Here is a 13,097-nt window from a genome sequence, read left to right on the forward strand (position 1 = left end):
TTAAAGAACTTGATTTTACAAAATGTGAGGTAATGTCCAGGCCTGTTTAAAAACCTTGTGATGTCAGTGTTGTAAACATGCAGCAAATTACAGCCCATGCCCTGCTGTCTCCTGCCTTCGGTGGCTGCCTCTTCTACTTGGCCCCAGACTGAGACCAGCAAGGCGATCAGAACAGGTCACCCAGGGATCCAGAAATACAAGAAGAGGGTTTTGTGCCAGGTAAATAAAAGGAATTATCATTCATCTAAAGTTCATTGTTTAAATTACCATGTTTATTTATGTCAACACAAAATGCAATAAAACAACTTACAAAAAACTCATTTTATCATCACGTAACATAACTCTTCAGTGAACAGAAGTACTACTGTTAATGTTTTGGCCTTTTCAAGGTCCAGCCTTGGGTCAAAACAGTATTCAGAGAAATAGCAGATTCTTTTCTACCTTCCCCAATATACACACAAAGGAAATTTATATATTCTAAAATCCCATTCCAGTAATAATACAAAAATATCACATGTAGAGATGAATACCACTATTGTGTCATTGGTATTGCAACTTCCTTCTTGCTCTAGATTTCCCACTGACCCTGAGCTTCAGTCAGGAACGTATGGGTACATCAGCCCTTTAGGTTTCGCAAGTGATTAGTAATTCTTTTAGTATAACTGTATACTACCCAAGTGTCTAATTTACCTGAGTTATTTAGAAACCTGAAAAGAAAAGTCTCCAAGTGATCAAATGTGTACAAAGCTAACTGATAGAGTTGAAGAGACTTACTGTAGATTAATCTGTGCCAGTTCAGTAGATAAATATAAAGCCTCCATTACCTAATGAAGTACTCACCTAGTAAAAGGCTTCACATTACAATTTATTCAAAGGTAATAAACATTGCACAAAAGTACAAGACCTCACCTACATTCCAGTAGTTTAAGTGCTATTTGCTTAGTCACTACATTATCAAACAAATGGTAGTTATCACTTACCTAACAAAATCTTTCTGTCATTTCACTGACAAGAGTCAGTCTCACCCTGTGGAAAGAAGCAATGGCTTGGAGCTAGAAGACCTCAGTTCTGGACCAGTTCTACCCACTCTCTGAGGCTTAGTTTCCTTATGAGGATCAAATGAGATGAAAGTGTTTTGTAAAGCAGTATTAACTATAAAAAATAATATTCTACAGAGTTCATCTCTTCAATTAACCTATGGATCCCTAATTACCCACATGTATTTTGCAAGTAAAATCTTACTTTTTAAAGTAACATATTCACCATATGCAACTGAAATGTGCAAGCTGTATTATGTAAATGAGAAAAGAATATAGATTTAAATAAGCCTATTACTCATGAGAGACTTGTGTACTCTTGATGTGTTTGATTTAAAACCACTAAAAATTTTATTCTGTTTAACCCATGGTCCTTTTGTATATTATTGGAGCTCTTTTTGAATAAGCTATCTAAGCATTTAAAGTAAATTTTTTAACGAGGAATTAAAACTTTCACATGACATTTACAGGGTTTACATGACTGTGAAACTGAGTAAAATGGGTTGAGAAATACAGAAGGAGTAATAGTTTGAAAACTCAGGGTCAATAGGGAAACTGAGTATAGAAGTTTATTTTCAGGTAATTAAACATAATCTAATGATAGACTTGTTATTTTTGTTTTTTACTGGTGACTTCCTAATTTATAAATTACTTCTTCTTCATCTGTAAAACAAAATACTTGACTTTTGGGTACGTTCAAATCCGCAGAAATTATTAACATTTCATTTTCATTCTTACACGTAGGACAGGTTTGGAAGAATTGCATCCTACGGCTGAAATAAAAGTCAGCATCTCATTTTTCAGAAATTAAAAAAAAAAATCCTCATTTAGGAAAGGGCAGATTTACTAAAAGTTTAGAATTCATTGGCAAGTGTGAGTATATAATGTGAGCGTACGGACTTTGTGACTTTGCTGAGACAAAGACGTCAGGTATTCCTGCAACAAATGAGATTCTAATTTCAAACATTTTTCAAATGCAAATCAGGCCCCCATGAATCATTTTGATGATTTTTTGAGGCATTAATACAACAGAGTTAGTATTCCTGAAATGATCCCCAAAGTCACCCCTTTTCTAAGGATATTTCTCTTCTTGATTATTTTGAACCTGCCAACATAGTCTCTAACCTTCACACAGAGAATGACTGATCTCCAAATGACCTATTATTATCTTAAACCAACCTCATTTTGAAACAACAAAGAAAGAAAAATTAAATAGTGCATTAACATTTCATATCAGTGAAACAGACTTTTTCCGTGCGTAAAGTAGTTCTATCCATCCGTGGAAAGGTCTACCTTTTGTTTTTCCTTGTGTTTATAGGTTACATTTTTAAAGGTACTGGTGGAGCCTCTGTACAGTGGATTGGTTCCCTAAAAAAAAAAAAGGTCCAAATGAAAGTATGTATATTATGTTATTAAATGGTTTTAATATAGCTAAATAATTTCATTGTATATTACAGATTGGAAGATGAGAGTCAGGCTCAATCTTGAAAGCCATTTGAATAGTTTTGATTAATTTGATATGTCATAATCTTAGCATTTAAAAATGTATACACCTTTATTTTTTTTATTATGAAGAGCCAGTCCCATGCGTGCAACCTAGAAATCTTACCCTTTTTGGAAATGCACTAAATCATGGATAGAAAACAAGACTTTGGCTGTTTTGGTCACTGCTGTTTTACCAGAGCTGAAAACAGTTCAGCTAGCTCACAGTAGGCACTCGGAATTTATTGAATGAATAGAATGAACCAATAGGTGACCCAAAAGTGAAATGTAAAAAATAAAAATGGGAAAAGTGAACTGGTAGAAGCACACAAAGATGAACGACATAGTATCCGCCTTTAAGAAATGTGTTGCTGGTGAGAGGCATCAAACAAGGGCACAAATAATCTTGCTAAAATGAGATCAAAATTCAGAAAGAGTGACAACTAGCTGCTTGAGAGAAGCAGGGAAAGATCCCCAGGACAGCAAACACCTGCTGTGGATAGTAAAAGAATTCAGTGGCTTTTCCTTACTAGAGAACAACAGTGTGGGAAGGAGGGAGTCACAAGAGACTGACACGTGGGACGCTGGGCTCATGAAGGAGTACAGGTCCCAAGGCAGGTTGGGCAAGACAGCTTTGCCCTTGGGGCAATAGAAAGGTTGTGTGTCAAAGCCTGGATAATTAGGTTGTGCTATTTGGCTGTAGATGTGTTTCCAGGTGCCGTCACCAGGACCAGAAGGACCAAAGCTCTCTAGGTGTTTGGAGAAATGTCCAGCCTGATCCTCCCACTTCTCTCCTTTGGTTTCATTGTTCCAGGCAGGAACAATGTCTGCGTAAGGAGCAGTTTCCGTTTCCCAAGGTCGACTACACAGGCTTCGGCATCAGACAGTCTGGGTTTCAAGCCAGCTCCACCACAAAACCTTACTTAAGCAATTCCGAGCTTTGGCGTCCTCATCCATAAGAGAGATTACCAAAGTGCCCACCTGGTCCATGAGGTAACGTACTTCAGCAGGTGCCTGGCACATAGTAAGTGTTTAATAAATGCTGCCTCTTCTTATTAGTACTCACTTATAACTCTTCTTCACATTTGGAATTTCCTTTTCTTTTAGGTCCTAGAGAGGGTACTAAAGATATTTCCCCCCAGGGCTTTGGGACTCAACATTTCCAAGCCCATTTCTGAGTATTATGGAGTCTGGGTACCACCTCTAACCCTCCAAATTACTAAATGTTATACATTGGTCTCCTTATCCCATGAACTGCAGAGATGGTAGCAATTTCCAGGCATAGATTTGAAAAAAAACACAATTGTACTTGTCTTCTCAGTACATTTCTCTCACCTCTCAGAAGAACTGAATAAAACTGAAAACCATTCCCTGGCCTCTCCCACTTGTTGCCCTTGGATTCGCTGCAGTGTCTTCATTGTGAGGAGGAACCACACCTGCACCTGTTTCTACATTGCCCAGAGCCAGTGGCCTGACCTCTGACTGAGTAACATGTTACCTTTGTCCATGTGCCTTTGGAGAGAGATGCTATCTCAGTAATGAGGGCAAATAGAGAAGAGGTTACTTGGTGGTGGATGATGAGTGAAGGCCAAGTCACCATATTGCTTCTACTCCTGAGGTCAGCCTGGATAATCATGAGGACCCTACAGTCCTTATTTAGTCCTACTACGATAAGAACTTGAGATTTGGAGGGTGTAGGGCAGACTGATGTGGTCTTAGATGCAAGTGGAGTCTTGTTTGCAAACAAAAATCATGGGTAGAATTCTATTAACTTTAAGAGATTGCAAGCTATTAAGTTTAAGTTGGCTACAGAAGAATAAAGGACTCAACTGAAGAGGAAAGATGGAAAAAGTAAGATGTGTAGGCTAGGAATGATGGGTGGGGTACTGTCCTGGAGGAATAGAGGGACTTAGGAAACAGAAAGGACACTTGGTTAAGAGTAAATAGTCTGTGAGCAGGGTCAGGGAAGATCTTTGTAGGACTAGGAGTTCTGTTGTGGGCCCCATCCCAGATCATGTCAAACATCCCACATCCCACACTAAAAATAATTTATATGCACGACAAAGGAGGTGCCTTGAGTTGCAATTGACTGAATGCACAATGCTATTTTGAGGACATTTAGTTGAATGTTTAATTTTGATTATGCAGTTTTCATTCTGTGTTTTGAAGCAACTTTGTTTATCAAGGTCTACAATATTTGTGGTGGGGGGAGCATCTCTTGAAAAGCTAGTTATAGGGCCTGGGCATGCTAATAGGGGTGAGGGATGAAGCAGATCCCACCACAGTAGGAGGGTAAGGTGGAAGCTTAAAAGTGGGGAAAGAGCAAGTATACATTGTCAGGGGGCAGTAGTGTTTCCTGGCCTCAGCTGATGATCAGAACTCAGGAGAATGAGCTCAAACAGGATTCTGTTGGCAGGAGAAAGTGTGGCACACAATGTCCCTCTAGTGCCACGTAGGTGGCAACCTCCCTACCCAAGATTTCCAGCTGAGACACATGTTTGGGTCTAGCTCCATTTCGGGTAGGTCTGCACTCCTGTACTGTTTAGACAAGGTCAGGTTTCCCCCAACCATCTGGGCTGACCAGGCTGATTCCCCCAGGAGTCTGGGGGTTGCTAATTTAGGCTGTGGATTTTACAAAGGCAATGGCACATTTTTAGAGCTTGAAAAAGTGGTAATAAGAAAGCTCTCTGTCACGACCCACGGCTCCCTTAATGATTGCCTAACTGCCAAACGCAGACCTGATTTGCTTAGCACAGTGCAAAATCAATCCATGACTGCAACGAATGTCAGACTGAACATTTTTTGCCTCTAGTTAATGACTTGTCATCCTAGAAAAAAAGTCTAATCAAAAATGGATTTAAATATCTTCCCTTTGTGTTTTCATAAAGAATATGGATGGGGGGGTTATTTCTAAAAGCATAATAAAAGGTAACCTTTCTTCATGGGTACGATGAATGAAAGGTTTCAGGAGGCAAGAACAAAGCTCTTTCTCATCCTGAGCTCTGTCACCTTTAGAGTCTAATGGGGGCCTAGGGGTCAGAGGTCCCACTACTGTCCCCGGAGATCCCCAGGGGTTTGAAGACCAAATTCAGGTCTTCAAGAAGAAATAGGTTTTAGATAAAAACAAAATCAAATCGAGGACCCCAAAATGGATGCACTGAGCAATATTCTTTTTTTTCCAATAGGACATATTAGTGAAATTTGAATTGAGTTATTTGAATTAAACCTCTTTTGCATCCAAGTGAATAATTATGACCCAGTCATTATCTAGTCCAGAACATCAAACACTTGTTATTCAAAGAAACTCAATTTAACAGGGAATAATATTTTTCTTTTATGCTTTTATCTGTTTAATGCATATTTTTGTTCCATTTTAGGTGAAGAGACAGCAAAAATTCAGCATTTGAATTTCAGTCATGTTCTACATCCTGAGGGAAAACAATTCATGTTTTGGGGGAAATTAACTGTTAATTAAAATGTTATTTTAAAGATATTAATCATTTGTCAGTATTCATGCCTTTGTAGGAGAACATGAAAATATGCTGGTTAGTAGATACACATCACATAATTGCCCAAGCGCTTGTTTGCGAACACCTGCCTATTCTTTCTAGGAGGGTCAAGGCTGTGCTTGGAAGAAGAGGCTGCAATTAGGATTTCAGCTCCACTATGGATCAACAGTTTGGGAAGTCTCTTAACCTCTCTGAGCCTCAGTTTTCTTACATTCAAAATGGGAGTGTCAAGACTACTTCACAGGGCTCGTGGTTGTTGAACTAACTGCTGCTATTGTGTTTTGTGCCAACGTAATCACATTCTTTTTTGTTTGTTTGCTTGCTTCTTTTTCAAATTCTTTTCCCATTTAGGTTATTACAGAATATTGAGCCGAGTTCCTTGTGCTATACAGTAGGTCCTTGTTGGTCATCTGTATTATATACAGTAGTGCGTATGTTATCGTTACCAGGGGAAAGGGTAGGGTCGGGGAGGAATAGATTGGGAGTTTGGGATTGACGAGTACACACTAATCAGATTGTTTTGCCTGGTTGCCTTCTGACCCCTGCCAGGCAGTGGATGAGAGTTAAAAACAACATCTGTGGCCAGGGGGTCAGGTGAAGTTAATTGCTCCAACACTTTGGCCTCATAGTACTAGGTTCTAAGTCACCAAACTAACCTGTCAGGTTACATTTTTACCTCGTTAGAGATGGATACGTTATATCCTCATTGCAAATCCTCACTTGACATTCCTAAGGGTTTTGTTTAATTAGGAAAAATCCACACACACACAAAAGAAGAGGAAAGCTGTATCAAGAACCTCTGTAGACCCAGATTCAATAGTTATGAAGATTTTGCCACACTTGCTTAACTATCCCTGTCTCTCTCTCTTTTGGCTGAATTATTTAAAAGCAAGCCCAGCCTTCACTCCTTTTTCACTATAAACCTTAATTATTTTCTAGCAAAGCTTCATGCCATTATCATACCTAATTGAATTAACCATAATTCTTAGCTATCAGTCTAATAACCAGTCTATATTAACTTTTTCCAGTTGTCCAAAAATATATATTAGCTAGAGTGTTCAAATCAGGATCAAAACACGATCCATACATTGCATTTGGTTGTTCTGTCTAAAGGCATTTTTAATGGGAAGATAAAGTAGATAAAAATTTTCATTGTCCATTGTCCTGCACCATATATTATGGTTGTTTCAAAATAACTGCACAAGATATAAACATCCCTTATCAAGATAAATTTATCCAAAACAGAAAATTTGCTTTAGGTATTGAAGATATTACAGACCTAGAGAAAAAAGTGTTAACATCAATTTACTTGGGGAGATGAACCCAAAGGAGCATTGTATTTGCCTGTATTGCCTCCAGTGATATCGCTGTTTTTAGAATCAGCAATGTAAGATAATTGCTATCAGATAGCTGGACACACCATTAGAGAGAGAGAGATGAAATTAAAACCATGAAATTGTTTCTGTGGGCCTCTAGAAATGGAATTATCTCTCCTGTGGAAAAGAAACACAGATAATTGGAGTCCTGTTTTGTGTTTGCCTACTGTGAAGAGGAGACACATAAATTACATTTATTGAGTACATATATTTAAAAGTTGATACTCCAGGGTTTTTTTTTCAGGTAGCTGTTTAAAATTTATGTTTTTCAGAAAAACTAACTGGACGGTATTTAAAAAGTCTTCTTGACTTTGTAACTTATTATGAGTAATGAGTATTTCCATGGAAACTGGCATGAACTGTCATACTACTCATGAACATTATTCCACTAGCTCTAACAACCGATTTATGGAAATATTTAGATACAGCACCTAAACTTTATCAAATGGGTCCTGCGAGATCCTCCTGGTGGTAAAGAATAAAATGCATTTCCTTGATGTTCCTAAGTAGCTATACGGTATAAGGAGTTTCACGAGATGCTTCAGAGTAAGGGAAATCCTCATTGCACTGAGAGACAAATGTATGCTGTGAGGGCTATCTGGGTCCCAGATAATGGACAGATGTCACTTTGTCCCCAAAGCAGAACAGAAATCAGCTGTTGGGGACGTGGTGAGAGGAGTAGAGAAAGAACATGACATTCTAACTCTCCCAGCGCAGAAGAAAGCCGACATCCCATCTTTCGCACAGGAAAAGGAGTAGCCCCTAAGTGTGCACATACCGTTTGCCACTTGGCCTTTGACCTTTCTGCTTCAAATTTGGCAACTTCTTTCTGATCATGAAATGACACCAGCAGCTTCCAAATGCACAGTAGGACGACTCCAATGAGAAGAATAGCCAGCGAAACCCCCAACATGATCATGGGAATATTCGGAGGTTGTGGACAGTCTGTGGAAACAAAGAAAATTATATTAAGAAGATGGTACAATTAATGTTCTGATGTAGCGAAAACACTTCTCATGAAATTTTCCAACCATACTTTTTCTCCTTTTGTAACACCTTTTGTTTTGCTGAATTAAAAAAAAAAAAAAAGAGTTAGTTGTTGAAGGGTAGCCCTATTCATTCAAAGTAGAACAAAAGATAAAGAGTTTGGTTATTCAAAGCAAATGGATAGACACTTGAATGGCTGACTCAAAAAGAATTCGAATTCAAAACAGTGACAATTAACACACATGGAATATTTAAAGGATCAATAAAAAGACTATAGCTTACTAAAGATGGTCTCTTCTGGGTATATGATAAAGCAGAAATGGAACGTGTTCACACAAACACACACACACACTTACTTTTTCATGGATTTTCTTGAACCGTATAGGAGATTATACTCAATATTAAATACAACCTACCCCTGGGAAATATACTACTTGCGCTTCCTTTTTTAATATATAGACAGAAGACAATCATGGCTTTCAGTTTTATTTCAACTCTAATGCAGTGCCCTGGTGTCCTGGAAAATTCCTGGACTGGGTCAGGAGAGGTGGGTTCCATTCCCATCTGACGGGCAGTAGCTGCCTGAAACCATCAAGTCCCTCCATCTCTCTGAGCCCCAGTGCCCTCATCTGTAAAACAAAGATGTGGGACTTTAGTGTTTCCTTAACTTCCTGATAAGTTTAAGCCCAGGTGCTCATGCTTATTAAACCCACCCCTGAAATTGCTAGCCCGAACCCCTGAGATTCTGATTCGGTGGGTCTGGATGGAGCCACAAATTTTTTATTATTAAAAGTATCCCAAGTGATTCTTATCTTCAGGGAAGTTTGAGGAATTAGGTGTTCTGTATAGTCCTTTCTACTTGAACATTCTATGAAATGTTATTTTGACTCTATTGATGATAGTAATATAATTTTGCAATTACTCAGTACCTTCTCTCATTGACAGCAGACTGACTAATAATCCTTGCAATATGCCTGGGAGATGATACATTTCTTAATGAAACATTATAATTAAGCTCCCCCTTTGCTTTCATGGGAGAAAAAAATCCCACACAAAAATTACCATTAAATATCTGTCTCCCTCTGCAAGAAGTGAGGCAAATCCATGGTATCTTGGGAGGAAATGAATCACGCTTAGTTTATCCTAACTCTTATTGCTTTTAGATATTTAATAAGGAGGGTTATACACACAGGACTAGTCATGCTGCTTTCAAGGTAAGATCTATAGCTGATCTGAATTTGAGCGGAACTAATGGCCCCCTAACAGCATGATACCTGGCCTCACACACTTTTGTTCTTTGGCCAAAAAAACATGTAAGGAGATTATGCAGAAATAAGTAAAGGAGCTAATAAAATAGGCACTACAGTATGAAGATCTAAAGACTGTTTCTAGCATAGCAAATGAACCATGGCTGCTTCTAATAAGTTGGCAACACTCCTGCAAAGAAAGTGGCAGGCTTGTGTCAATGAGAATATATACTAGCTACATCTTTGACTGTGAAATGTCTGGGGTGGGGCATGGGACGTTCTTGCTCGAAGCAAGATGAAGCTTGCTGAGACCCTGCAGCCAGAACGTGAATTAGGAGGGCTCTCCAGTAGGGAATAAATAATGGAGAAACAGGCATGGCCTGGTGGAGATAATTATTTTAAGGACTTAGAGTCATTGGGAATTAAACATTTCTCAAGAAAGGATTTGGGCCCAAGCTCCAGAGCAGGTATTACACAACAGAAATTTCCACTTTCCATACTCTCTTTAGTATTTCTTGAGATGCTCGGACTAAAGACATATTTGTAGGTGGGGCAAAAGGTTTTCTCCATCACTGTGTGCCGTCCAGGGTTGCCTATTGAGTCTGGGTCAGCGCTGCGCCTAATTCTAAGGTGCTGAGTTTCTAATGCTGCCAATCTGGTTGCTCTGCCACATGTGGCTATTGCTCAATAGTCACTAGAAATGTGACTTTTCAGAATTAGGTTTTGTGTTAAGTGTGAAATATACACTGGTTTTGAAGACTTGATATGAAAAAAGTAAAATATCTCATTAATTTTATATTGATTGTACACTGAAATAATATTTTGGATGCAATGGATTAAATAAAACATATTAAAATTAATTTATTTTATGTTTTTTAATGTGGTTACTAGAAAATTTAAAATTACAACGTGGTTTGCATAACATTTCTATGGGAGAGTGCTGAGCTGACATGGGAGAGTGCTGATCTGACCTATTTTGGGGATTCAGATATTTATGATGCTCGTACAGCCAGTGAGAGGCAGTATAGCACAGTAGTTAAGAGCACGGGCTCTGGGCCAAACTGCCTGAGATCCCCAATCAGGGCTGGTACTTAATTGCTGCAGGACCTAGCAAATTATTAACTTCTCAATTTCCTTACCTGAAAAATGGAAATAATAGCAATACCTGCTTTATATGGTTGTTGAGGGTGTTACATGAATCAATACATGTAAAACATATAGCATAACACCTGACATATGGTATTAGTAAGGGCTCAATAAATGAGAGCTGCTGTTTATTATTATTACAACAAATGCACCCTTCTCACTTTTCTATCCTCAAGACCTCAAGGGCTTGGAATCTCCAAGTTGGAAACTGTGGGTGTAACATCCACACCCATATCCCTGCTAGGAAGGCTCCCCAACTATCATTCACTGACTGCGGCTCTCATGAATGTGGCTGAAAGTTCCTCTGGAAAAAAGACGAGTGAAGCTCTCCCTATGTTCACACACACACTGATGGTGACTCTTCTCTGGGTTTATTTTTTCTATTTGTTTGGAGAATACTGGGCATCCTTAACCTTCACATCCTCCTTTCTCATTTTGCCTCTTTTCTCTCCTTGCCTCCAACCGGCTGCCCTGGGATTCTCTGGGCTTAAAGCTGTGAGAGGAGACTACAGATTCCTGGGGACGGGCTCTGTCCTCAGGGCCCCTGGAAGCTCTGGGCCTATCGAGGAGCTCGAACATTTACCAGGAAAGAAGCATCCTTGAAGCCCTCAGGTGACTCCTGTTAAACTTCTGGGAGGTCATTTTCCCCTCACTTTTCCCTGCTACAAAAGCATAGGGAGAATAAAAAGCTTTAATAAAAAGATATCAGGGCATCTGAGGGCTCTCAGAAAGATGGCATGTTGATGTACCACTCATATTGTGTGGATGAATAAAAGAAGAAAAACCCAACAGTTCAGTAATGAGGAAGCATTTATCAACCAAAGGCATGTTTCACAAGAAAAAAAAAAAATCAAAATCAAACCATCTAGATACAAAATCCCCTGAATTAAAAACAGAACCTACTCTGGAAGTTCAGTTTTGTTTGGAACTTGCTTTTCCAATGGAATCAATATTATAAGGAATGGCTTTGATTTCAGGAGAACTTGCTACAGCCACTGCCACCGTCACAAACAGAAGATGGGGGTGTAGTTGAAGAATTTGACTTTATAAAATACATAATGAGGAGGCCGGTTTTCGTACTGTAGAGTATTTCTTCCTTGTACAGCAGGATTCACCTTAGATTTTCTTAACTAATGACCTCTACAATGCCCTTTACATACGCATTTCAAAAAAGTCAATTTACAGAAGCTTTTCAAGAGCAAGTCTCCTGGTGCACTCTGCCCACCTGAGTGACAAGGTCACCATCATACACTTGTCTCTTGCATTGTGCCGACCTTTCCCTCTCCCTGACCCTCAGCACTGCAATGTGATACTTTTCTAATCGTGTTTGCTTGGTTAGTTCATAATGTCTTGAACTTACTTTTGGGTAATTTTGTCATTGCTTTTCACACTCTTAAGTGATGGCAGCTTGGTACTCTTGGTTTCAAATTCAGGACTTAATACTTTGTCAGCCCACTGATAAACCAGCACACACAACAAAACACATCTGTCTTCTAGCCTGCCCTTGCTGCTATTGTCTGGGCCGGAACTTAGGCCTCAAGCTTTTGAGGGAAGGAGGAGGAGAGGCTGCTGACCAGATCTGGAGAGGTCTGATTTAATGCAGCTGTCATTTCTGCCGGAAAGGTTTAGGGACACATCATTAACTGAAGACAGAAAAGGTGAGGCACCTGTGCGTATCTAAGAAGGCAGCCAGGGCTTTTAGGGCAGAGTCACTCAGAGGAGGTCTGGAAGCCAGCTGTATCTGAGTCGCCTGGAAAAGTGTTAAAATGCAGAGTCCTGGGCCACACATCCAGCCTGCTGACTCAGGAGGCTGGCAGTTTAACAAGCTCCCCAGGTGAAACTTACTAAAATTTAAGAACTTCTCAACAAAAGTATCAATACCTTCCCCATTATTTTCTTTTCTACCTGCTACAAGTTTCTCTCTCCCCTTCACTGAAGATGAGATTTTTATTTGAGGGTCCCCTGAGTCCCAAGCCGACTCCATGAATTGGTACGGAGAAAAACTCACAGAAGCAACTCACAGACTCTGCCTTCCTTTACAGATCACTTGCTTCCTTCCTTGTCTCTTCACATCTTTCCTGACTCAGCATTATCACTTAAAGACCCATTAGGTAGGTTATGAACTGGTACATATTTTACATGCGTTATTCCATTTAATTCTTGAATCAACCCTTAGAAGAAAGTACTGTTATTTTTCCCATTTTACAGATGAGGAAATAGAGACTCGGAGAGACAATTATCTTCCAGAATGTCAAGGAAGTGGTGGAACAGGATTTGAGCCAAGGTTTGCCTGAGTCAAAGCTCGTTCTCTTA

At 39.3% G+C, this 13,097-nt stretch overlaps 1 protein-coding gene across 3 annotated transcripts in view; it reads right to left on the reverse strand.

Annotated features, from left to right (window-relative positions):
- Nucleotides 1–271: 271 nt before the first annotated feature.
- Nucleotides 272–13,097, reverse strand: part of ITGB6 (integrin subunit beta 6) — a 71,825-nt gene continuing 58,999 nt past the window's right edge. For all 3 annotated transcript variants that reach the window (XM_061184438.1, XM_061184429.1, XM_061184447.1), the window contains 2 exons: nucleotides 8,183–8,349; nucleotides 272–2,405 (listed from right to left, as the gene is read on the reverse strand). In XM_061184438.1, coding sequence (XP_061040421.1) covers nucleotides 2,307–2,405; nucleotides 8,183–8,349 — 266 coding nt within the window. In that variant the 3' untranslated portion in view covers nucleotides 272–2,306. The remainder of the gene's footprint in view (nucleotides 2,406–8,182; nucleotides 8,350–13,097) is intronic.

Source organism: Eubalaena glacialis, chromosome 1 (genome assembly GCF_028564815.1).
Source record: "Eubalaena glacialis isolate mEubGla1 chromosome 1, mEubGla1.1.hap2.+ XY, whole genome shotgun sequence".
NCBI classification, from domain to species: domain Eukaryota; kingdom Metazoa; phylum Chordata; class Mammalia; order Artiodactyla; family Balaenidae; genus Eubalaena; species Eubalaena glacialis.